Below are 24,295 nucleotides of genomic sequence, written 5' to 3' on the forward strand. Positions count from 1 at the left end.
AACCACCAAAAAAATTAGACATCCCAGGGAGTCTGAGGCATTCCACAGGAGAACAGCTAGGGAACAATTTAAAATCTCCACTAGAAGTGAAAGGGATTATGTAAATAGGATTAAAACCAGGATAGGAGAATGCTGGAGAAACTGGCTTCTTGAATGAGGTTCTCAAGCATGATAGTGTGAGCCATATACTATAAAAAGGTGGCACTGAGAACAAGTAGGAAATTAAGAAATTCATGCTTAAAGGCAAAAGTAAATCGTTAGCCACTAGAAGTAGATGATTTAAAATCAAGACAGAAAATAATCAAAGAGGTTGCTAAGTAAGGAGAGAGAAAGTCTTACAAAGGGAAAGAGGATGGAGGTAGAACATTTGTAAGCAAGTGAGGACTTTTTTCTACAACAGGCATGAGAATTGCAGTAAGACACTGAAAGATCCATTAAATATGGAATGGTTGACAATGGCAAATGATGTAAAGGGCAAATGCAAGGAGGGCATAGGAATTATTATCTAGCTCTGTTGAGGACTGTAACCCAATGTCATAAGAAAAAAAAATCATGCATTTGGATGATTATAACCATGTTAAGCCAAATCCTCAGAGGACGTAAACTGACACACCTCCATTGATTTCAGCAGACCTATTCTAACTTGCACTAGCTGAGGATCAGGCCCAAAGTGTCTTTTTGCAGGAACCCATTGCAAATTCAAGTAATGTCACCTTTCCAGCAGGGTGAATTTTTCAGGCTCCCAGACTAACAGTTGACATACTTGCCTACCCTTCTGAAGTAGTATTTTAGGTTTAATTAAGTGTTTCCTTTAGTCCTAAGAACATGTATTCCTATAGTCTTGATTGAGTAAGTGCAAAATGAGTGGTTTCTGTTATAAACCAAAACTACATTTAGTTACATTTAAAGTTGCATCACAACCCGCCTTATCAACCTGCCAAAAATCTTATGAGTGTGAAAACAAGAACCTAAGAGAAGAGTGTCCAGTATTTCTTCAGACACACCTCTGAGCCACAATTCTTCTCCTGCTTCCTCCTTGTTCAATGGGGGTAGTAACTGACTACTGGCCTACCCCAGCACTAAATGATTACCCCCTCCCATACCTCTACTCATGCTAGGTCAACTTCTCTACCCAGTGAGGGTTGAGATGGAACCAACGCTTATCCATTCCCTGCCCACCTGTTCCAGGAAGGGAGTATGCAGGCGTGCACTTATATATAGGCATCAAGTCCCAAGGTCCAGGTAATCACAAAATGATGTAAACAGAATTCCTAGTTCACTTAGGCCCAGATCCTCCAAGGTATTTAGCCATTGAAGTCAATGGATCTGGACGTTTGAGGATCTAGGCCTTAGTCCTTTGTGTGGCTATGTAATCTAAGCCACAATTTAGCCCTTACTAATCAGCTAAATTGGGAGTGTAATGTCAATCATGAAGTGTTCTCTGTAAATTCAGATTTTTTGCTATTTAACAAATATGAAATGCCTGCAGTGCTTATATATTTAAGATATTTGTGTTTGAGTCCTCTATTTTTAGTAACATGCTAAAGCATACATATTTCTGAGAGTTTATAGAAGAAATGATCAGTCACATACTTCAAAAGCACCTTTCATACAGGCACTCTAATATAAAAAAAGAAATAAAAATTTAAAAGCCATATTTAAACTTAACCACATGATGCAACTGCTGCCCCATGTTACTTACATAGTAGCTCCTGAATTTCCATTGAATATCCATTAAGGATGTAGCAGGAAAGAACAGCTCTGAAGGAGTAAATGATTTGAAGCTCAATTTGTGAAAGAAGCAGGTTTGATGTTTTTAAATAAGGTAAACAAAAGATGTAGACACAAATATTGTTGCCCTATCACAAGGAATTGTCAGCAGTTCAATATAGAGACAGGTGAACATAATGGAATGATGATTAAGAAGGTTTTATGAGGAAATATGGTAGGAAAAGATAATGGAGAGTTCTGAATATAAGCAAATATAATAGAAGATCTGCTGGTAATCTGTGACATTCTCTCAACACAAGAGTAACATGCTCAGAGACATTGACTCCAGTCAGCATGCTGTCAGCCATGCTGTAGCTGCTAGAGCTTGAGGGAAGTAAGAGGGACACCCACTAACAAAAACTTACAATGAAGTCATGTAAAAGGGCTGTGACAAATGAGTGATATCCTGAAGAGAAAACAAATACATACAGGCACTTGGATTGCCAATTCACCCTTTCCTGAGATCCTTGAACACAGCTTACTTACCATTACCTTAACTTCAACCAACGTACCTACATTAATCAGGTCCAACATCTTTTTTTAGGGCCTCATGTTACTTGTGGAGACTAAGATTACTCAGGGTTTCAGGCTTTATATCAGAGAAGCACACAAAGAGCTCCGTTCAATTTGACAGTCATCTCTAGATTGTCTTTATTATGTTACAGCGAGTCTTACAAGGAAAAATTACAGGGGAAGAATAGCGGTCCCTTTTAAAATGGCAGTGTGCTATGCCCTGAGAACATTTCAATATCCTAACATTCCAGAGACTAATAAAACAATATCAGAGAATGTCTAACATGAGCCTTAAAGGAAAGCCCACAGTCAAAACCAGCTTGTAATTCCACAAGATTTCAGAGCAAAACTGAAAGATCCATCATCAAAACAACAAGAGAGAAAAGTATTATTCAATTAAACACAGCAGGCAACTTAAGAAAGATAGTACAAATTTAAACCTTGCTATCAGAAAAGTAATCCTGCAATATGAGAGTGGTCAAAGAAGCTACAGGAATCAGCAGATATATCAGGGAGCCATCTTCATACTTGCATATTAAACCTATGAAGTATCATTGAAAGCATGCAAATGTACAACAAATAGAACCAGGAAAAATTCTTAGGAGCTTCCAGAAACTACTGGAAAAAACTGGATACATGAGACAAACATATAATGCTGTATGGACTGAAAAAAGTCAAATCTTTAAATAATGAAAGTTCTATGCCAAGAAAGCAATGAATGTCAATGTAAGTGTTCCAGCAGCCACCAAAACACCTATAGTCAACATTATTTTCAGACACTGCAGAGATTCCCAGTAGTAGGATACGCTGACTGTGGAAGAGACAAGGCAAGAAGTAGTGAGCTGAAAAGGTAGTGTGAAAAGGTAGGCAGACTTATAATGGAAGTAACCAAAGAAATGCTCACTAAAAATAATGCTCGTTAAAAATAATGTTTAAAATAACACATTTTTTTTGTAGGAAACAGCAAGTGCGAGAATCTTATGAGCTTTACATCAGTTAACACCAGATACTGGGACACATCCTCGGCCCTGCTCCACTCCACTCTGTCCAAGCTATGCATAGAGGATGGAAAACGAGCCATCTGGAATTTATCCTTGTTGGCTCTACAGCACCCATTCTTGAGCCCATCCCTGATAGACTCTGTGTGCACACATGCATGCAAACACAAATGCATATATATATATGCAGATCATGTACATATACACTCACACCAGCAGTTTTATGCAAACAGCTCATACATTTGCAAAATTTGATAATCTGGAGCATTTCCTGTGAGTAGAAAGCAGAGGGGGGCAAAGAACATCAAGAACAGATTGATGTTATCCATCCAGACAACGTGGGCCAGGCAAACTGTCCTTGATCCACTGAACACAAAATCCACTTACTGAAATGGTTAGACAAGGGAGGTATTGCAACAGTCTGTGGTCTTCTCCCTGCCGAGATAATCTTGAATCATCAACATCTGAGTCATAATTTGTTTGTCTAACATATATGAAATTTCAACTGACTTTCCAATATATACTGCCCAAAGGGTAAAGGGAATGGTGAAGGGACAGCTAGAGTATATATGGCTAGGTATGTAGCCATGTACTTCCACTAAGTGTACTAGTCCCAACTATATAGCTCTCTGGGCATCTGCACTGACCGTCAGCCCCACTGTGAGCTGTGTAAGGAGAAGGGGGACCAGAAAGCACAGCTGGCTTGGTGGTGATAGTCTAGCCAGGACAGTTCTACATTTTTAAAGATGGTCCCAGGGCACACAAAGGATGGGGAGAAAGATGTTATGTCTTGGTCCCTTACTGCAGTTACTATTCATGCATAAAAAGGGCAGTGATGGCAGGATCCCCAGTGCCTGGTAAGTATTTGGATCCTGACTATGGCAGATCAAGATTCCTGCCTTTCATAGACCAATTATTGCCCCATATAGATGTTGAGTGGGAAACCTTGAACTCCGAGTTTTCCCATTGACTTCACTGTAGCCAGGTTTTCACCCTGAGTTTGCTGGGACTGGTGAAGAGGGATGGGGGAATTTGTAAAGAAAATATTTCCCAGGGAGTACTCATTTCCCAGAATACTCATGGGACACAGAGCTGGGCAGATGGGCACATACGGAGGGGGGAGAGGAGACAGTAATAAAACAAGAATAGGGGAACCCCAAACCTTTCCAATCCCTAGAAAAAGACGACCAAAGTAGCAGAGACATCACGCACACAGCCCTCCACTGGAGAAAAAGAATGCAGAAAATAGATTAATTAGATATCAAAGTGAGAAACTGGTTGCTGATGATGCCAGTTGAGGAGGGAATTGAAGGTCACTGGGCCGCCCCACAAGAAGAGAATCATCTGTAGGTGAGGGGGCACCAGTTATGAGTCAGAATTTTTTTTTTTTTTAATTAAAGGGTGAAGTGGGATCTTCATGGGTTCTGGCTGCTTAGCTGAACTCAAAGCCAGTTGAGGCCTTGAGAATTAAAATATTCATGTTGCAAATCACTTCAAATTCTCTTCAGAAAGCATGCACGTACCCTTTCCCTCCCACTTCCCCTGAGCAGACTCCAGATTATCCCAGCTTGTTATCAGGATCATTTTTTGAAATGTTGGCATCTCTGAGCAGCCACGTTGCTTTGGTCCCTCTATCTAAGGTAGAAACAATGGAATTCAAGGCTCCAATGAATACTATTAACTTCTGCTGAGCTTTCGGTGGGAAAATCTACAGGTTCCGAAGGGGAACATTCTGTGTTGAGAAACTGTTCCCCAGACCCATGATATTTCAGCCAGTCACAGTACCTCCCAAAAGCTGCAGAGCCCCAAACACGTTTTCTTCATGTGGAGGGCTTCACAGCTCAGGTGCCGGGAAAGCACACTACAAGAGTCCACTCCCCTGCTTTGTAGCATAATTTTCATGATTTGATGAGGTCCGCTCTGCTCCATGCCATGTAGTTTTAGTTTCACTTAGCTCGGAGCCAAAAATATTCAAATTTCATGATCTCAAAAAAATAATGTGTTTAAAGAAACAGATTAATGAACATCCGCATGCTCAATTGGAATATGGAAAAACATTTATTTTGTTTCTTTAAAACCATTCACATGGTAACAACAAAAGGGTTGGTATGTTTTAACTGTAGAAAAAGCCATCCTGGAATCCCACAGTTACAAAAATATTACACTTCCAGTCTGTAAATATATCAGTAATTAAAAACAATTTGCAAATTGAATCATATTAAAAACTGTAATTATCTAAATGCCCTATTATTAACCACTGCATTACTAAAACATTAACACAGATTGTTAGTAAATCATAATCATATGAACCTGAATGTTAGATTAACAGTATTACACTGCTGAAGTATTATAATCAGATGGAATCCCAGTAAAAATGAATTCAGCAAAAGATAATCTGAAGAGATACTTTCTATGTAAAGATTTCCCATAATTGAGCCATGACAAATGCATGCACATTACTAATAAAATAAAAACAATGTTTAAAAACATTTTATTTGTAGATCACCCATACTAATTTGCTCCCCATTCAGTATTAGAAAGTTGCCTAAACTAGAGAAACTCCTTTTGAAGTCAATGAAGTTGTACCAGGAATGAATTTAGTCCATATGAATTTATACAGAGAACATTTATTTAAAGTTAATGGCCAGTGTCTAGCTCTTCACCAAACCTAAAAGATCTTAGGGTCCTATCCTAGCAAAGCATCACCACTGTCTCAAAATAAGACTGTGGATATTGACACAGGCTAACCTATCCAAGGGGAGCTGAAGAAAAGCAAAAATGCTAATACACCGCTCTAGCTCAACAGCCAGGAATTACAGAGCTGCTCAAAGAGTGAAGGGGTGAAAGGTGTCATGTAATGAGAAGTGAACGTGGAAGTAACTTTTGTCCTTTCAGGCTTTCCAGGTGTACATGCTAAACTTGCTCTTTCCCCACCTCCAATTGGGTCATACCACTCTGTCAACTCTAGGGGTGAAGTAAATTCACTTATTTGCCCCCAAGACAGATTGGGAAAGGAACAGGTCTTTATAATTAGCTGGAAGTAGGAAGGCTCACTCAATCTACCTTATTGATGTTGACAGTAGAGGCATTAAGTAAGTTTGTTGCTGCTGACAATGGAGAGGAGACTACCCACAAGGGCTGCTCAAAGTTTTCCACTGAAACTGTTTTTCAGTTGAAAATTGCGGTTTGCATTAAACACATTTTTTCATGAAAAGCACCTGCTTTTGGGGGAAAATTTTAGGAAACAAATGCCTGAAAGGCAAGAAGTTTTTAGCTTTGGACTGAAATATTGCAGTTTTTGGATGGAAAAACATTCATTTTGGACAAAATGTGTCAGTTTTTGGTGTTTTGACAAAAAACACTTCAGGGAAAATTTTGATAAAAAACCCCACTTTTGTTGAAATTTACTGTAGCAAATTTCCTACTACTCACATAAGCAGTCTGCTTCTGGGACTTCCAGTATTCCTCCTCCACACACTCATTACCTTCATCTCCCATATAAAGACTGCATGGAAATCTTCAAGACTGTACATGGCACTTACCCCTCCATCTGCTTGGCCAATAGCTCCTGAGTGGTCAGACAAGGAAAGACCTGCATGGGCTTTTTTACCTATTTGTCAAAGGTAACGAATTATCAGAGTTCCCATTGACTTCAAATGGAGTTTGAGTGTTCAGCATGTCTGAAAATCAGGCCCTAAATGCTTTCTGTGGCTGACTAATACAAGATTGTACAGTAGTACTGTACTCCTATTCAGGTTTAGTTGACATGGCCTACTAACAAAAGCTATGTTCTTGATTAGTCACATGGAATATCAATCAGCAAGATAAGAACTGATTCCTGTGTTAGGACATGGGGAGGATTTATTTACTTGGAAAGTCCTAACCCAAGGAAGTCCTGCTCAGAAAATACTGCTAAACCTGCAGCGGGCTCCATCCCAACAGTGACAGGCTAAGGTGATAATGCAGTTTACCATTCACATTCCAGTGCCTGTGGCATGGAATGAGAGCTCTGTGGACATAAACTGAGTCCCCTGGGAAAACACATTAGTTTTGATCAAATTCCCAATTGGACCTCACCCTCTGGATCACAAACCTTCCCCCTGTTTTTATGGCAGAGTTATTTGAAGAAGGGTGAAGATGTAGGGTCCAGAGAGAAGTATACACATGAATCTTGGGCCTTGCAGATGGCAACCCAATTGAATAGCTTTATAGGAGTCCCAGATTTGTTTGCCTTTCAGCCACCATGAAGCACTATTCCCATAAATCTGATTGTCATATAGGCCAGTTAAGTGAAGTGAAGCTGAAATCCATTCTTGAAAGGGGAAGAGGGCCGTCAACCACATACATTGCATTGCCAAAGGGGATTTAGCTAATTAATTAATTAATTCATTCATTAATATCAATGAGAATCTTATGAGTAAATGTGGCGACATGAGTCAAAGGAAAGAATAGTTTGTATCCTGTTTTCTACCTTTGCAAGGAATGTCATCTTTAATGACTGAAAAATGGACGTTATACATTTAATGCATAGTACATACATAATCTCTATAAAATATCTATGTAACATGATTTTATGATCAAAATAAACTTTTCAATTCTGAGTTGCTCCAAATGTTAACTGTTTAAAACTCATTGGCTTTACAGAAGTATGTTATAAAAATTTAAAAAAAACTTTGAAAAGCCGATAAACCATAAAAAGTACATTTGAAATACAATTACTTTTTGGATCTCCTTTTTGTCATTAGAAGAGAAAATGATCGTGCATCCTCTTCAAATTTTGTACCCGGACTTCAACTTCTAAACCAACAGGCGGAAGATCTATTTCTCCACTGTCATGTAACATGTACAGTCACTTAGTCACACACATGCAAAGTGTGGGGAAATGCCCCTATTCTAAACTGATAGCATTTTAATCTCATTTTATTTGTACTGGTGGAAACTACCAAACCAGAGGTCAATTTCCTGAATCCCGCTAGGACACTCCCTACTGGTTTCACGAGCATATGCCTCTATCCAGGGCTGGCTCTAGGATTTTTGCAGCCCCAAGCAAAAACTTTTTTGGCCGCCCCTGCTTTTATTTCGTGTCCCCCCACCCCCTGGCTCCACCCCAACTCCGCTCCTTCCCAACCCCTTCCCCAAATCCCCAGCCCTGTCTCCTCCTCCGGGCGTGCCGCATTCCCCCCCCCATTGCTTCCTGTGGCTCCCCCCCGCAACAGCTCACCTCCACTCCGCCTGCTCCCCTGAACATGCCGCCGCTCTGCTTCTCCCCCTTCCCTCTCAGGTGAGGGAGAGGCAGCGCGTTCAGGGGAGCAGGCAGAGCCGAGGGGAGCGGGGGTGGGGGGGGAGCGCAGGAAGTAACGGGGGGGGGGGGAACCGCTCCCTGCCCCAGCTCACCTCCGCTCCACCACCGCTGCCTCCCCCGTGCGAAACGGCAAGCCTGGGAGGGAGGGGGGAGAAGCAGAGAGGCGGCAACATGCTCAGGGGAGTGGGCAGAGGCGGAGTGGAGGCGAGCTGGGGCGGCGGAGGCACATTTCTAGGGGCGGCATGGCCGGCGCCAGGATGCCACCCCTAGAAATGCGCTGCCCCAAGCACCTGCTTGTTTTGCTGGTGCCTAGAGCCGGCCCTGCCTTTATCTCCTGTTTTTGCTGGAAGAGCTGGGGCATGAGGGAGAGGTGCTCCAAGCTTGAATCTCCATATTTTGAGTCCTTTAGGTATGTCCTAGAACTCTAAGTTATAAAGACTGTTCAGAGTCCTCCAGGAGTTTGGAGAATGGTCCCTAATCTAATCACATGGATGTAGCACCGCATAGTGTGAAGTAATCACTAAAGCCACATCTCCGTAATCATGTGTAGGTTAGGGACCACGCCTTAGGAAGAGTCTATATAGTTAGTATGTTATGGAGGGAAACAGGAGTGTCTGAATGGGGAAAAACAAGCCATGGATGTTGGGGAGGAAGAAACTTGAGGAGGGAGACCGAGAAAGGGAGGATGATGGGAAATCTTTGGGGCTGAAGGGAAAAGAAGGTAGCAGTATGCAAACAAAGTAATGCAGTATCTCCGTATTTCTGTAACTGTGGCTTTACAAGGTACGCCAAACAAGGCAGTAAGCACAGAAGAATCAAGAACAGAATTCCTGAGCAGGTGCTAACCCTGCCTGAAAGAGTGTGGAACCAGAAGCTGTGATAGTCAGGTATGATTTCTTTGTTTCAGTCTTCTAGCTATTGGGGTGAGTTGGTTGAAGACATTTCTGGTGGAAAACTGCTTTTAAATGGAAACTGACATGGTTTTGCGCTTTTAAAAAAATACTGAACTTGGAGCTTTTGTATTATTTATTACTGCACATATTACTGCACAATGAAAGGTGTCCATCCAGTGCTCAAAGTAACCCATCCCATAAGTTACAAATCACAATATAAACCAAAGATTGCCCCTAAATATATTTTTTCCAACCCACACCCTCCTCAATAGCCTAACATAGGAGAGGAAGATGGGGTTTGCAGCATGCCCACAGGGTTGACAAATCTGTTCTCTGGCATACCATAGGATTCTTATTTAGTTTGTTTCATTGTATTTTCCATCCTTAAAATGACATAGTTCAAAAGAATGGGGAGACTCATTTCAGCATGAAACAGCTTTACAACCCTATTCAGCTCAATCATTGCTCCCAGTGCAGGTGGACTTTGGAAGAGCTACCCTACTGAAAGGGTACTATTATCTTGGTAGTATTTATATAATAAAGTCTCAAGCATTATTTACAAACATATTAAATACATGTTTATTTGTTTACAAAAGACCCATAAATTTTTTTTAAAAGCTATTAACACACATTTGTGTCTCATTCCAAAAAGAACTCATTTAGTAATCATGTCCTACCTGGAGGAGTTCCATTACTCAAAAGTGGAACTTTAGTGAGATATTTCAGGAAGTTTTGAAGCAAGTACATAAGAAAAAGAGGTTGTCAACAGAAAGGGTGCAAGGTGTTTTTTCAGACTGCAAAATTGCACTCTGGATGTGTTAGTCTCTAAGGTGCCACAAGTCCTTCTTTTCTTTTTGTGGATACAGACTAACACGGCTGCTACTCTGAATCCTGGTCTGACATTGCAGAATTTTTATTTCCCTATGAAAGCAAGCCACAATGTCTAAGAGGGTTTGTTAGTGGTCCTACTGGTATCTGATATCTACTGCTGGTAGCATTTCTATCATTAGAAACTAGAATTGTCATTATGCTAGAAACATGTATAGTGGTGAAGGAAAAGAAAAAACAGCAAAGAGTAAAAGAAAAAGAGTAGCAGAGTACTGGGGGGGAGTGGAGGAAGAGAAGAAGTTAAAAGAGACTAGAGACAACAGACGAAGAATAGAAAAAAAAAACCTGAAGAAAAAACAGAAAAGGGGTGAACCAAAATCTAGAAGAGACAAAGAAAAGTGTTTCCAACCAGAAACAGTGTTTCATGACAGCAAGAGACAAGAAACAGTGCCTCCAAAAAGGTAAGCCAGTTCATAAAATTAAAAACTGGCAGGAAGAGTAAGGAAAGACAAAAACTAAAAAAAAAAAAACCCACACTTTTTTTTAAAATGCTTACCCCTAATTTTTGGTTACTGAAAGGACAAGGTCCCACTTCAACAAGTTGCTGAAGTGAACCCTAAGCTTGAACAAATTATTAACCAAAAACCACCATTTACTACTCTAAAGGAATTGCTTTGTCCAAAACTGTACATTTTGCTTTGTAATTCTGTCCATCAGGTGGACAAGTTCAACAACTCAGCTAGACATTTCCCCCTCCACCCCCAATTGGCTTACCATTTTTGCTACCTGAAGTAACTCAAGTCTGAAATACCAATGTTCACTGCCATCAATATGTCAGTCAATTTTCTTCGAGACCCTTATTTCACGTGCTATTATTTGGTCTTCTACAGCTGTTCTCTCTGATGATCCAAACATTTCTTGGGCTACCCATTTTCTCCCAGGGTATGCAAAAGTCATCCAGGGAAATCTGTAATAAAGACAATAATTCCTTTAGTCTGTTTCACAACAGAAGAAGTTTCATTTCTTTTTGTAAACAGAACATGACAAATACTCTGTTGAAGAATGTCTTGACATAAAAAAACAGATCATCAAGAACAATTAACAGAATGAAAAGGCTGAATGAAAGCTGCTCTCTGATCATCTGAAAACCCCCATGTATAATATTTCCAATGAATGTAAATACTGAAACTAAGAAGTCTCTTCACCAACCAGATTAATATGCTGCTATGCAACATATTTAATTTTTAAAAAGCAAGAGCCCAATTCTGTAAGCCCTCCACATGCAGGATTCCAACTGACTGTGCCCCGGATTCTAAAAATACAACAGTATTAATAAAAATACTTCAGGTTATTTTTTATTTAAAGGGACTTTTTAAAAACACATTTCACATAAGTAGCTGTCCTTCATTTTTTCCTAGATGTCCCAAATGAACATACAAATTTAATTTGAGGCTGCTCTCAACCTCACGCACTGACATTCTTGGTCCTGTCTTTACAAACTATGCTCCCTGAACCCAATTTAGCTCCCCAGGAATTCAGTGGGTGGCTCTTAAGACCACTTTATGACTCCTTTATGCTGGCTCCTCCAAGTAGCCATGCAAAAACAATTAACTTGGCCAAAATAATACAGTTTGGAAGGGGAAGAGGAAGATCAAGAGGGATAAGACTGAAAGCAGCTCCCTTCATTAACTAGTAAGGTCCCAAACCTGCAGTCCTTGTGTATGCAAAGCTCCCAGTGATTACAATGGTCGTTTTGTGCATGTGCAAAGAGTGTAGAATGAGACCCTAATAGGGGAGAAATCATTTTTAACTTACCACGTAATAAGCTAATTTTTACAACTGCTTCATCGCCTTGTTCTTGATGCATTGTTTTCTTGACAAGGAGAACAATGAAGGCATAAGGACAGTCAATCATATGAATTCTTACTTATACCATTTTATAAACTTCTTTAAGTTACCTGCTTTCTACATTCACTGAGGTGCTCTAATATATTGCTTTTTTAGTAATAACGTTATGCAATGGTTTGAAAACTATCTGTATTTCCCCACTTACCTTCCCTGAGGCCAGTCACTTTGGCCCAGATTTTTAAACTATTTAGGAATTGCTCTACTCAGTGCTGAAAGGCCTAAGTGACTCAGGAGTCAAAGTCTCATATTCACAAGTGATTTAGCTAGAGCCTCAAAAGCTATTTAGGCACCTAACTCCCCCTGATTTCAGAATTTAAATGTCTTTGAGAATCTGGGCCTTACGCACTTAAGAGCCTAAGTCACTTTAGCGTTTGCAACACTGAGCAGAGCAACTCAGCAAAAATCTGTGTCTTTAATTTTTCAACTCAGGACTTTTGTTAAAAGAATTTATCAGGCAGAGCTATAAGCATTAACAAAGAACCATGAAATACATTCCATGATTTATACTGAACCTCTTTATAAAAAAATAAGAAAGCAAGCACATGAATGGCTTACTAAAGTTTCATCGACCTGGACATCAGGTCAAGACTTAAAACATCAGAATCCTTATGCCTTGAATGTTTCCCATTAAATCTGTGCCAAAGTTAAAAGACATCAGGAGCCAAATTCAGTCCTGGTGTAAGCCAATGGGACCTAGATCACAGCTGCTTGCACCAAGACTGAACGTGGCCTAGTAATATGTTGATCGTAAAAATCACCATAACATTAGGTCAGAACTATGAAATTCATTACAGTCAAGTACATTAAATAAAAGAGGATCCTACCAGTTGCATCATCGGCTTCTGTGTCTAGAAGAGCATCTACTGAAGCCACGTCTGTGACTATGAAGGAGTCTGTTGTATCAGACACTCCTCGCGTGCTGAGACAAAGCTTCTTTGAGATACTGACTCCTTTGCTTTGATCACAGTACCACACTAACCTTCTGACTGGCAGGCAGGTGATACCACTTCTTGTGAAGGTTTTTCTAGGTTTTCCTACTATTCCCCAGGGCATATTTTAGCAATAAAAGAAGTCCACAGATTAACGTTGTAGTGATCTTCCAAAAAAAGTGCGTGTGTGTACGTATGTGTGTGTGTATATATATATATATATATATATATATATATATATAATAGAGAGATGGAGATGCAAGATATTTTCCCCCACCACATCCACCTGTTTTGGTACAATGTTAAATATTCCATAGTTCAGTTTGTCCTCTTTTTCAGAAGGAAGAGTAATCTTCACTGAAATACATATTCTTCAGAAGGCATCTTCTGCTCCTCCCTGACCTGTTTCAGGTGGAATTTTCAGGCCGTGTCCTTTTTTCCTCAAGGAATGGGTCAGCAAATGACTCATTAATATATGATGCTGCAAAATCAGAAGTTTCTTTCTCATTATGGCTCTGCAATTAGTTGCAACTTTCCTTATAATTAACAAATTATAAATAAGATGTATCAATAACCTGACATTTAAAATTTAGCCTGTTACTAAATATCCTGATTTAACAGCACTAAAATTAAAGAAAATCCTCCTTTCCCCAATCAAAATAATATTAGGCCCGGATCCTGGAAATACTTACATACATGGATAACTTTACTCATGAGTGGTCCCACTGAATTCAGTGTAACGTTCAATGGGGCTACTCACATCATTACGGATCAGCTTAAATTTTTGCTGGGTGGGGCCTAAAAAGTTACAGGATTATAAAATTTGTTCGTTTAACCATTTTCTATGTTTCCCAAGATCCTGAAGTCCATACATTTTCTTTCATCAAAATATTCAAAGTTTTTCTTACAGGACAGAAGTTTTAATCTATCTCCTAGGAAACTACTTTGTTTTACTAGTAAATTATATCCTAAAACACAATATGAATTATTTCCTACTATAAACCAGTTTCTTAGTTAAATTACAGCAGTATCTGTCCCACAACCTAGCCTAATACAATTCAATATCCCCAAAATGTTCTCTGGCCTTAGCTCTATGTTATAATAGTTTGCTGCAGTTCTCAATAGGCACTGAGAAGAAAAAGGCAGAGAGTGAGAAACGTGAAAAGTGAGCATTTGAAAGAATATGAGTGGGATGTGCTGAGAGCTAAAGCAGAACAAATATAGATATAAAAGTCTAAGGAGTCAATTCTACTCTCGGGTACACATCACTATATTTTGTGGGTCTGTTACTATGGATCTCTAGACTTCAAATTCCCAAGAGAAGAACTGAGGAATGTGAATTAACATGAGGGGTTTATCTAAATCCATTAACTCTCACCCACAGACCCATTAAAAATATACACCTACTTCAACAAAAAATCCCTAAGATAAAAAGAAAGGTCTAAATGAGAAAAAATGGCAAGACAAAGTTCAGCTTGACTTGGAATTCTAGAATCTGATTCTGATCTCACACCACTTTTGGTTTTGATGGAAGTACTCCTTATTTACATCAAGGTAAGTGACAGAAGGCTCAGATCAGTGATAACTACATAAGAAAAGAAGTTTGCCTTCATTTTAATCATGCTTATTGACATCTTCTGTATTTTCCACAGCATGCATCCGATGAAGTGAGCTGTAGCTCACGAAAGCTCATGCTCAAATAAATTGGTTAGTCTCTAAGGTGCCACAAGTCGTCCTCTTCTTTATTCCTTGAAATGAAAACTATAAACGATTTTAATTACCTTACTTAGAAAGTGACCTTAGAAACCTTTTATGCAGTGTCAGTTAGATTTATAATACAAACAGAGAACAGTTACATGGCAGTTGTCTAGATTCAAAACCAAGCTTCATCTCTAACACCAGTCTCAAGCCAGTCTAACTCAGCTGACTTCTGTGGCGTGAACACGAAAATTCTGCAGGCCATTCATCAATAACCGGAACCAGTCCTTTACAACAGTTAAGGGCAGGGGTCTCCAAACTGCAGCCCCAGGCTTCCATTTGTCCACCCTTCGACCAACAGGGGAGAAGCCGTGAACAGCTGAGTAGGCAGGAGGAGCAGGCAGGGGGAGGGGCCGCGGCAGGAGCTCATGCAGGGGTGAGGGCAGCACAGCTGAGCTGTGCAGGGGGTGAGTGCCTCTGGGAGCCAACTTAGGGACGAGTTGTTGCTGCAGCCAAGCAGGAGAAGCAAACAGGCGGGCACAGATAGCTGCAGCCTGCCTGCTTTGTGCTGATGGGTGAATAGGCACGCGGAGCAGTCATTTGAACTTCAAATGGAAGTGACTGACCTGCAATCCTATGACATGTTGAAGGACAAACATAAGGAAGGAAGTCTGGTAGAGTTCTATAAATGCCTGTCAAGTGATCAATATGCTCATGTAAAAAACTCTGTCTGTGGATTAATGTCAGTGTTTGGCACTACTTATGTGTGCAAAAAAACATTTTCGATGATGAAATATGTGAAATCCCACTACAGATCGACCTTGTCTGATGAACATTTACAATCAATTTTGGTGCTAGGGAACGCTAACTTTGAACCACAGCTAAATGCGGTGTTGTCAGAAAAACATCAGTCCCATACTTCTCACTAATTCTACAATAATATTTCTTTAGTTTTGAATATGTGTATTTGTATGATACAAATGTGAGTTTTTAGAAATAAAAAAAATGTGAAATGATTTTTAACGTATCAACAAATATTGTGTGATTTCACAGTACCTGCATTGATTAATTTTTACACCTGATTTAGAATTTAATGCAACACTGACACAGAGTAGAGTAGTGTTTTTTTTAAATGATTTTGCAAATATTTAATTTATTTCAGTTACTTCAGCCCGCGAAGCCCCTTCAAAAAATCTAATATGGCCCTCCTCTCATGAAGTTTGGAGACCCCTGGTTTAGGGGGGAGGAAAAAATAGGAACACAGAAATAGCTGTTTTGTTTAGCACCGCAGCTCCCTGCATATATTCCCTCTTTATTTTTTTTTTTCAATGACAGTTTCGAAACGGTTTTGAGTGCACAGATTTGGTACACGTGCGCAGCAGCTGGTCTGACCTGATAAAGCAGAGCCTCTGAAGGAGAAGTTCCTGTCTGTCGGACCAATAATCAGTAAACTAAGAGGGATTTACCCAATAGCCCGTCACAGATCCTATCCTGTCAAAAATCCACTTTTCTGAGGCATGCCTAAATCTGATTTTCTGTCAGATGGCTTCAGTCTTTAACAGAAGTAAACAGCAAGTAGTTGGTGAATAAAGAGAGATGCTGATCAACTTTGTGCTTTTATTCTGAATTATGCATCAGCCATAACTAAACCTTTGGACTTTGTCAGGTGTCAACCCTGTTTTTTTATGCAGAGAGACGTATTAAGCAATATTCAACTTAGAGATCGGTAGCGTGACATCTGGTCTGTTCACATACCACTACAAACTCCGGCATCCTCCCTCCACGTTTCATTCTTTGCAAAGCAAAGCTTGTTTGTTATACCGGCTCACACTTTTACTGAACGAAAGCTTTAAATAGCACCACGGTTTGGCTGCAATTGCTAAAAATACACATCACAGAGCTTGAGCGCCGATTTGCCGTGAAACATCTGTCGCATACTGTATCCGCGGTCTTGCAGGGACTTTTAAACCCCCACCCCCCGAATACCCATCCCGAGTTTTAGTACAAACGAGCAAGGCTCCAACAGCGAGAAAAGCGCCAGTCGAGGCCGGTTAAAAATAGCTCTGCAGAAGTGGGCTGACCGGAGCCTCGCGTTCTGCACCGCTGCGGAGCGGGACGCGTTTGCCACAAGCTTCCCACGCCGCAGCGCCAAGGCAATGAGGACCAGCCCTCCCGGGGCCCGAACTCTCCGTGCCCGTCAGGTTGGCGTGAGACAGCCGCGGGCTAGCAGCGCCCGACGCCTGAGCGAAGCTGGTCAGCTGGGGTGAAGGCGCTGGAGCTGGCAAGCCCCCGCCCCCCCCCCACACACTGCCCCCCCCCCTTGCCCTTAGACTCATATCAAGGTTGGAAGGGACCTCAGGAGGTCATCTAGTCCAACCCCCTGCTCAAAACAGGACCAATCCCCAATTTTTTCCCCAGCTCCCTAAATAGCCCCCTCAAGGATTGAACTCACCACCCTGGGTTTGGCCAGCCAATGCTCAAACCACTGAGCAACCCCTCCCCTCTCCTTACCAGCGTTCCGCAGCTTCTTGTTCCTGTACACGGACAGGATGACCAGCAGGTTGCCCAGCACGTCCACCACGATGGTGAAGATGAGGATGGCGGCCAAAGTGGAAGCCACCCAGGCGGGCCGGTCCAGGCTGAGCTCCGCGGGCGGGTGGGAGGCGTTCAGCCCGCTCCCATTGCCGCTCATGCTGCTGCTCCTCCTCGCCCCCGCCTCACTCGCCCAACATCCCAGGGCCACCTTGGGGCAAGGAGCGGGCTCGCCTGCAGCCCTCGGGGATCCGCCCGCCCGGCTCACAGGGAGGGTGCCCGGCGCGGCGCAGGCAGCCCCAGCGCCTTCTACGGCCGCGGCCGGGCTCTGAAGTTTCCCTGAAGTGTGCACGTGCCGCGGAGTTACTTTTATAGCCTCCCCTCGCCCCCGCCCCCACCACAGCAGCGGCCTCCGCCACTGCTGCCTCCAGGTGACATCTAGCGTTGGCGGCGCTCGGCCTCCTCCGCCCCGGCCACGTGCGCGGCCGGGGGATTCCACCAGCCGCCGCCGCCGCCGCGGCGGGGCAACAGCGCCCCGGTGCGGCGCTGGGGCGCCGCGGCCGAGGGGCGGTTCATTCATTGCGAGCGGGCGGCGTGTGGCTGCGCAGCCGGGCCCCATTCATTCTTTTCCCGGCTCTCCCCATTCATTCATTCCTTCATTCCTTCATTGATTCCTCTGGACAACGCCGCGCGCGCGGTGCAAGCGTAGGCACCCGTCCTTCCTCCCCTGGCGCTGTAAGCCGAGGTCGGTGCCCTTCGAGCTCTGTGTGACAGTATTTGGGGCTGCTTTTTTATTTACTTGGTTTTTGTACCGGTTGCGTTAATAGCTCTTGGTAATTGCACTCGTACTAAATTGCACCCTTTACTGACGGACAAGCGAACTCAGCCACGAAAGTGAAGCCGACGAGGAGAGCTTGGATCTGCTCTGGGAGCTATGAAAAGCTCTTTGCGAAGCTGCTGGCTGGGGGGTAGGGAAGAAGAGGCGGGGAACCTCAGGACCCGAATCCCCAGAGCAGGACATGCCATTGCTTCACAGAAAAGCGAGACAGAGCGAGAGATGGCACCCGACCGTCTCAGCTTTGCATGAAAATCCACAGTGGAGACGGTTCTTCTTTTGCAATGCAGCCTCATCTCCTTTCCAAAACGTGATTCGGGGCGGGGGGGGGGGGAATGCATGGGCAAATATACGAATCTGACACAGTCTGCCTTCGCCGCTCCCCAAAAGCACGACAGACAAAACGAGGTGCCGTTGCTAAAAAGAGAGCGAGGATCTGATTTTAGTGAACGTGTTGTTTATCGTGCGTAGTTACATTGGCTTCTATAATAGGAACTTCTCAGCCCCCAGAAAGTGTTTTCTGCTGAATGTCAATCGCTGTATTGAAATACCTCGTTTATGTGATGGTATGTCGCATGAGACTAAAATATATAACCCGAGAAAACTGATCTGCACAAAATGTCCTAGAAATCATACTTCTATTCGGGACCTATCAGCTGTGATTGAAAATGGTAATTCACGTTGTGCTGTGATAAATGCCATGTCACAGTAGTGGCTCAAACCCAGTATTTGCACTATTCAAACAGCCATGAACGATCGCCAGCCCCTGAAATTTATCTTGAAACCTTCAGCCGGGAGCTGTCTCTTTCGTGGACGTGAAATCGAGCGGGGGAAGAGATGATGGAAGCCTAAAGTCTTCTACACAAAGTTACATTGTGAAGAATGACAACTGTCATTAGTTCTATTTGTGTAATTTGGGAAATTGCTGTTTTCAAATTGCATTAAATATTCTGCATGTGATAGCGTGCTGGTTATGATTTTATGATTATAATGGAATGTGCACTATTTGAAGTCCTTGCTGAGCAGTAGCAACGTAATTATGGATCCATAAACCACTTCAGTCACAAAGAGTCATATATTTTACTCCGAAACTAAGTTACCTTAAAATAAGCAATGTTTTAGGTAGCCTTTGTTTGCCAGATTGTGACCCCTCATTTATGAAGAAATTAAAATAAAAATAGAATCCAATGGTAGAAAATTCACTCCCTGTTTTTCAAAATGTTTTGATGATAATGTTGACAGATATTCACATTAAAAACCTCAACAGTAAAGCTACAGGTGCCTTATCCTGCTTCCACTGAAGTCTGATAGCAAAACTCCCACTGACTTCCATTGGAGTAAGATTGGACTAATTTATACCAGAGCTGCAAAAGCTGTTAGAGTGCAATCCCATCGAGAACCCTTGGCTCCCATTGAAGTTCCTATGAGCTGAGGGTGCTCAACACCTGAGAGGAGCAAGCCCTAGAGACAATTCTGTGGTGGATCGTGTTTAAGGCTAAAATCCTGCTGGCCTTACCTGAAGGCAACTTTTGTTTGTTTGTTTCGTACCAGACCTGATGCCTCCCACTGCATTCCTTTCAAGTTTTAAGTCTGACTCTGGCATCTAATCATCCATTCCAAGAATCCTCTTTCACTGATGAAGGGACTGTCCACCCCTCAATAAATTCTCCATCTCCTAATTTGCCCTTAGTTCATGGAGTATGGCTGCGACTGAGGAAGTAGCTGACTGCCAAGTACAAAATACCCATCCTGAGGGCACGACCCAGAATGTGAAGCAATAGATATCACATCTTATGCAGTAGTCTGTATCTGCTTTGGCTTCCCTCCTTTTGCCTGGGGTCTTCCATTGCACTACTTAACTGTGCCTCATTTCCCTGGTAAAGGAAGGCAGTTGTCTTACCTCTTACTGGGATTTGGGTAAGCTTTCTCACACCTTCCCTGTATCATCTGTGTGAAGCACCACTCTTCCTTAAACCTGCCACACTGGAGACTGAGACTCCTACCTGGTGAGGCACTTGCCACACCATACACCTTCTCCACGCAGGGGGGCTGCACTCTCAATGGCCTTTGGCCCTGCATTTCCTCTCCAAGTTAGATCAAAGCTGGCTGATCAGTAACATGGTGCCTGTAGAAGATTCCCCCACTCCGTTGGCTGCAGCGCAAACTATACATGTCCTGCAGGGTACCAGGCTTCACTACCCCTTAGTTTCCAGACACTAGGATCTGGAAAATCCCCCATCACTATTTCCAAACCCTGCAAATGTCCCTGCCCATCCCCCATTCTCTTTCCTGCCCCTCATAGCTCTGTCATGCATGGTGGGAGGGGACAGGGGTGAGGAGAGCCCAGTAAGCCATCCTGGCTTACCAGGAGCCACTTCTAGTCCACTTCTGGTCAGAGGGCTTACGGGAAGGGATTGGAGGACATCCTGTCTGTGTTGTGATGGCCCTTAGTTGAACTTATTCACTGTAGCTGCTTCGGGGTCTGCCCCATAGCATAGGCAGCAGCGGCTACATCAGAATGTAGCTCGTATAGAGGCATGTGGACGTATGAACACAGAACATAGTAAGGAGAAAAAACTGGCAGTTCAGCCTGAGTTAAGTCTGCACTGGAGACTAGACCTAAGAATGTTAAACTGAGGTTAGGACTGACCTGGTATTTAACTAAAGAAAAAAAGTGGATCCCAGCCACTGAGCACTGTAAGATTTTTCTAGATGCAACACAGGTGATAGTGCTTTAGGCCTGGCCAAATGCTTGCAAATACTTTGCACTGAAAAAGTGAAGGGAGCATTCTCCTCCTGCTAACCAAATGCAAGTGCAGTATTAAATGCAACAGTTGATGAGAGAATTGCTCAGAGGACAACATCCAAAAAGAGAACTAAAGATGTCCTTATCTTACTATCCTTCAGCACTTAAGGATCTGAGTGTCTTGGCCAGTAGACACCACTGAAAAGATTAAATGGATAGATTGAAGAGCTATTGAAATGGCAGGTGCCTGCATGCTCTGCTGCAGTAGGTATCTTCTGAGGGGCAGCTTTGTATGCCCGAAGCTGCAGATCCTTTCAGGAGGCTGCTGGGCGCTGACTTCCTTGCCTTCCAAAAAGAGCAGGATGGGACTTACTGCTAGATTTGACTTCGCTTCAGAGTGGCCTTTGAACATACATATTCAAGCATTTGCAGTGGAAAATCTCTGGGTGCAAATTCTAGTCTTCCATAGTTACTGCCCCCAAACCCCCATTTGATCTCAACAGGGAGCCATTTTGGAGGTTTCTCTGGCTCATCTCAGAAATTCCTATTCACGCTTGTTTTCATTCCCATTGCTGTGAGGTGGCAGTTTTTGAGAAGGACATCTCACCCTTCAGAAGTTGTTACTGCTACTCTTGGAGGGTTGTAGACAGACAAATCATTTAGATGCCACCTGATAAGCAGTATATGAAAATGTCACGAATAAAATAAAATAAAAACTCTCTAATTCACAAGAGTTGGAAAACACAAGTCAGGCAGTATCATGGACAGTGCATGTGATATCATGATTTCTGCCTGCCAAACAAACCACATCATGTGCATTGCTCTTGTCCTTTTATAACCTCTCTAGTTAGTGTTTTGGAAAACTGAAACTCTCTGTTTTACCACCCCTAAATCAGTTTTGCATTTTGGATTTGTGATTTTCCACAATGTGACCTAATGAAGTACAGACAGACTTGAAAAGAGTAACAAGGAAGTGATACAGTAATGGTTGGTGACAGTGCATAACTGAGAAAATCAGGTTTGAGATTTTTACTTATAGCCTGATTCTTCCACTTATATTTGTGCAAATCAGGACAAGCTACACTGTGATCAATGCATTTAATAAGTGTGAGGTCAGAACCAAGCCTTTGGCAATTTTGTTTTAATGCATTAAATAACACATCATAAATATCACTGATTTGACTTGTTGGTGTATGAAAAATAGGTCAATGAAGCTGCCCGAGTATCCCTGGCAGGTGATGTACCCATTCATTACAGCAAGACTACACACATGATGAGGTAACTTGTGAGTAGATTCATAGATTCCAAGGCCAGAAGGGGCCATTGTGATCATCTAGTCTGACCTCCTGTATAACACAGCCCAAAGAACTTCTGCAGAATATTTCCTACTACATATCTTTTAGGAAAATCATCAATTTTGATTTAGAAATTGTCAGTGATGAAGAATCCACTCTTGGTAAATTGTTCCAATAGTTAATTAGTCTGTAAAAAATTTATTCATTTCCAGACTGAATTAGTCAAGCTTCAGCTTCCAGCCATCAGATCATGTTATACTTTTCTCCACTAGACTGAAGAGCCCATTATTAAATATTCAAACTCCTGTAGATACTTATAGGCTGTGATCAAGTCACCCCTTAACCTTTTATTTGTTAAGCTAAATAAAGTGAAAGTGAACTCTTTGAGTCTATCACTTAAGGAAAGTTTTCTAATCCTTTAATCAATCGTTTGGCTCTTCTCTGACCCCTCTCCAATCCATCAACATCCTTCTTGAATTGTGGGCGCCAGAACTGGACGCTATTCCAGCAGCAGTCACACCAATGCCAGATACAGAGGTAAAATAACCACTCTATTCCTACTCAAGATTCCCTTGTTTTGGCACCCCAGGAGGGCATTAGCTCTTTGGCCACAGCATCACACTAGGATCTCATGTTTAGCTGATTATCTACTACAGGCCCCAAATTATTTTCAGAGTCCCTGCTTCCTAGGATAGAGTCCCCTAAGTTGGGCCTACATGCTTTGCTCCTAGATGTATACATTTGGCCATATTAAAACACATATTGTTTGCTTGTACCCAGTTTACTAAGCAATCTAGTTTGTGCTGAATCAATGACCTGTCCTCTTCATTATTTGCCACTGCCCCCAATTTTTGGGTCTTCTGCAAACTTTAATGGCTTCTTCAAACTCATTGATAAAAAATGTTAAACAGCATAGAGCCAGGAACCGATCCCTGTGGAACCATACTGGAAACATTCTCTCAATGATGAGTCCCTGTTTACAGTTACATATTGAAACCTGTCAGTTAGCCAGTTTTTAATCCATTAAATGTGTGCCATGGTTAATTTTATTTTGTTCTAATTTTTTGATCACTATGTTATGCAGTATCAAGTCAAATGCAAGTAAGGCTTGTAGGATTGGGCCCATAAAGAGGACAAGGAATTATGCATAGGTCTATAATACTATACAGTAGTAGTTAGGGGGCTGTTCTGCCTTTTGTATAGCAAAGAAGTGAGTCTGTGGCTGTTTTCTGAAAAGCATAGCGTCTATTGATAAATACTCCCTCCCACATGACACTGAACACATCCTGTGAGATTGAGTGCCTTTAGCAATTCTCACAGGTGTTAGCACCGTACAAGATTGAGCCCTTATGGCCCTACTTTCAGAGATGCTGATAGGAAATTCCACTTTTCATTTTACAGGAAATTTGTTTTCATTCCAAGTCAGAACAAAACCAAATATTTTTCCAGTTACTGTACAATGGTAGAACGAAAGTGAACAGTAAATAGACAAATGATTCCAGGCTAATAAGGATATTGAACACAGCTGCATCTCTCACTAGAACACAGTACTTAACTTATTTCCTAGATCAAAGTATCAAACTGTTTCATTATGATACAAACAGGAGACACTTTGGTCTAGGAAATAAGTTAAGGCATTTCAATCCATATGAAGTACAGATTGAAACGCCTTGACAACCTTAAAAATAAAATGTTTTGATTACAGTGTCTCATCATGTCACATCAGTAGTAGTGTTGGATCATATTAAAGAAGTTCTGTATTAAAATCACAAATGAGTTTGATTCCCCATAGTTTAAATTCCAGGGTATTACTAATTAAGAGGTCTCTTGGTTTTTGGTGCTGTTTCTCTCCCTCTATGTGTGAAACTTGCAAGCTGCTAATTGTGTTAGTACATTCTAAGACAGAGTCTGTTCTCAAAGCAATTCTTTGTAACAACAACTACTCACACAGAGAGAGACTCAAAGCAATACTCTGTAACAATAGAAACAGCACCCAGAGACTCCCCGCCCTTTTGTTGTATTCATCTCGCTGTGTTAACAATTGTGAT

General features: G+C 42.0%; 1 protein-coding gene across 1 annotated transcript in view; it reads right to left on the minus strand.

Annotated features, from left to right (window-relative positions):
- MTNR1A (melatonin receptor 1A) overlaps positions 1 to 17,719 on the minus strand; it is a 105,892-nt gene extending 88,173 nt beyond the window's left edge. Inside the window, exon 1 of the mRNA XM_084625953.1 lies at positions 17,351 to 17,719. Within this exon, the coding sequence (XP_084482079.1) occupies positions 17,351 to 17,531 (181 nt within the window). The 5' untranslated portion in view covers positions 17,532 to 17,719. The remainder of the gene's footprint in view (positions 1 to 17,350) is intronic.
- Positions 17,720 to 24,295: the final 6,576 nt, after the last annotated feature.

This window comes from Lepidochelys olivacea (genome assembly GCF_965140295.1).
Source record: "Lepidochelys olivacea isolate rLepOli2 genome assembly, chromosome: 4".
In the NCBI taxonomy this organism is placed as follows: Eukaryota; Metazoa; Chordata; order Testudines; family Cheloniidae; genus Lepidochelys; species Lepidochelys olivacea.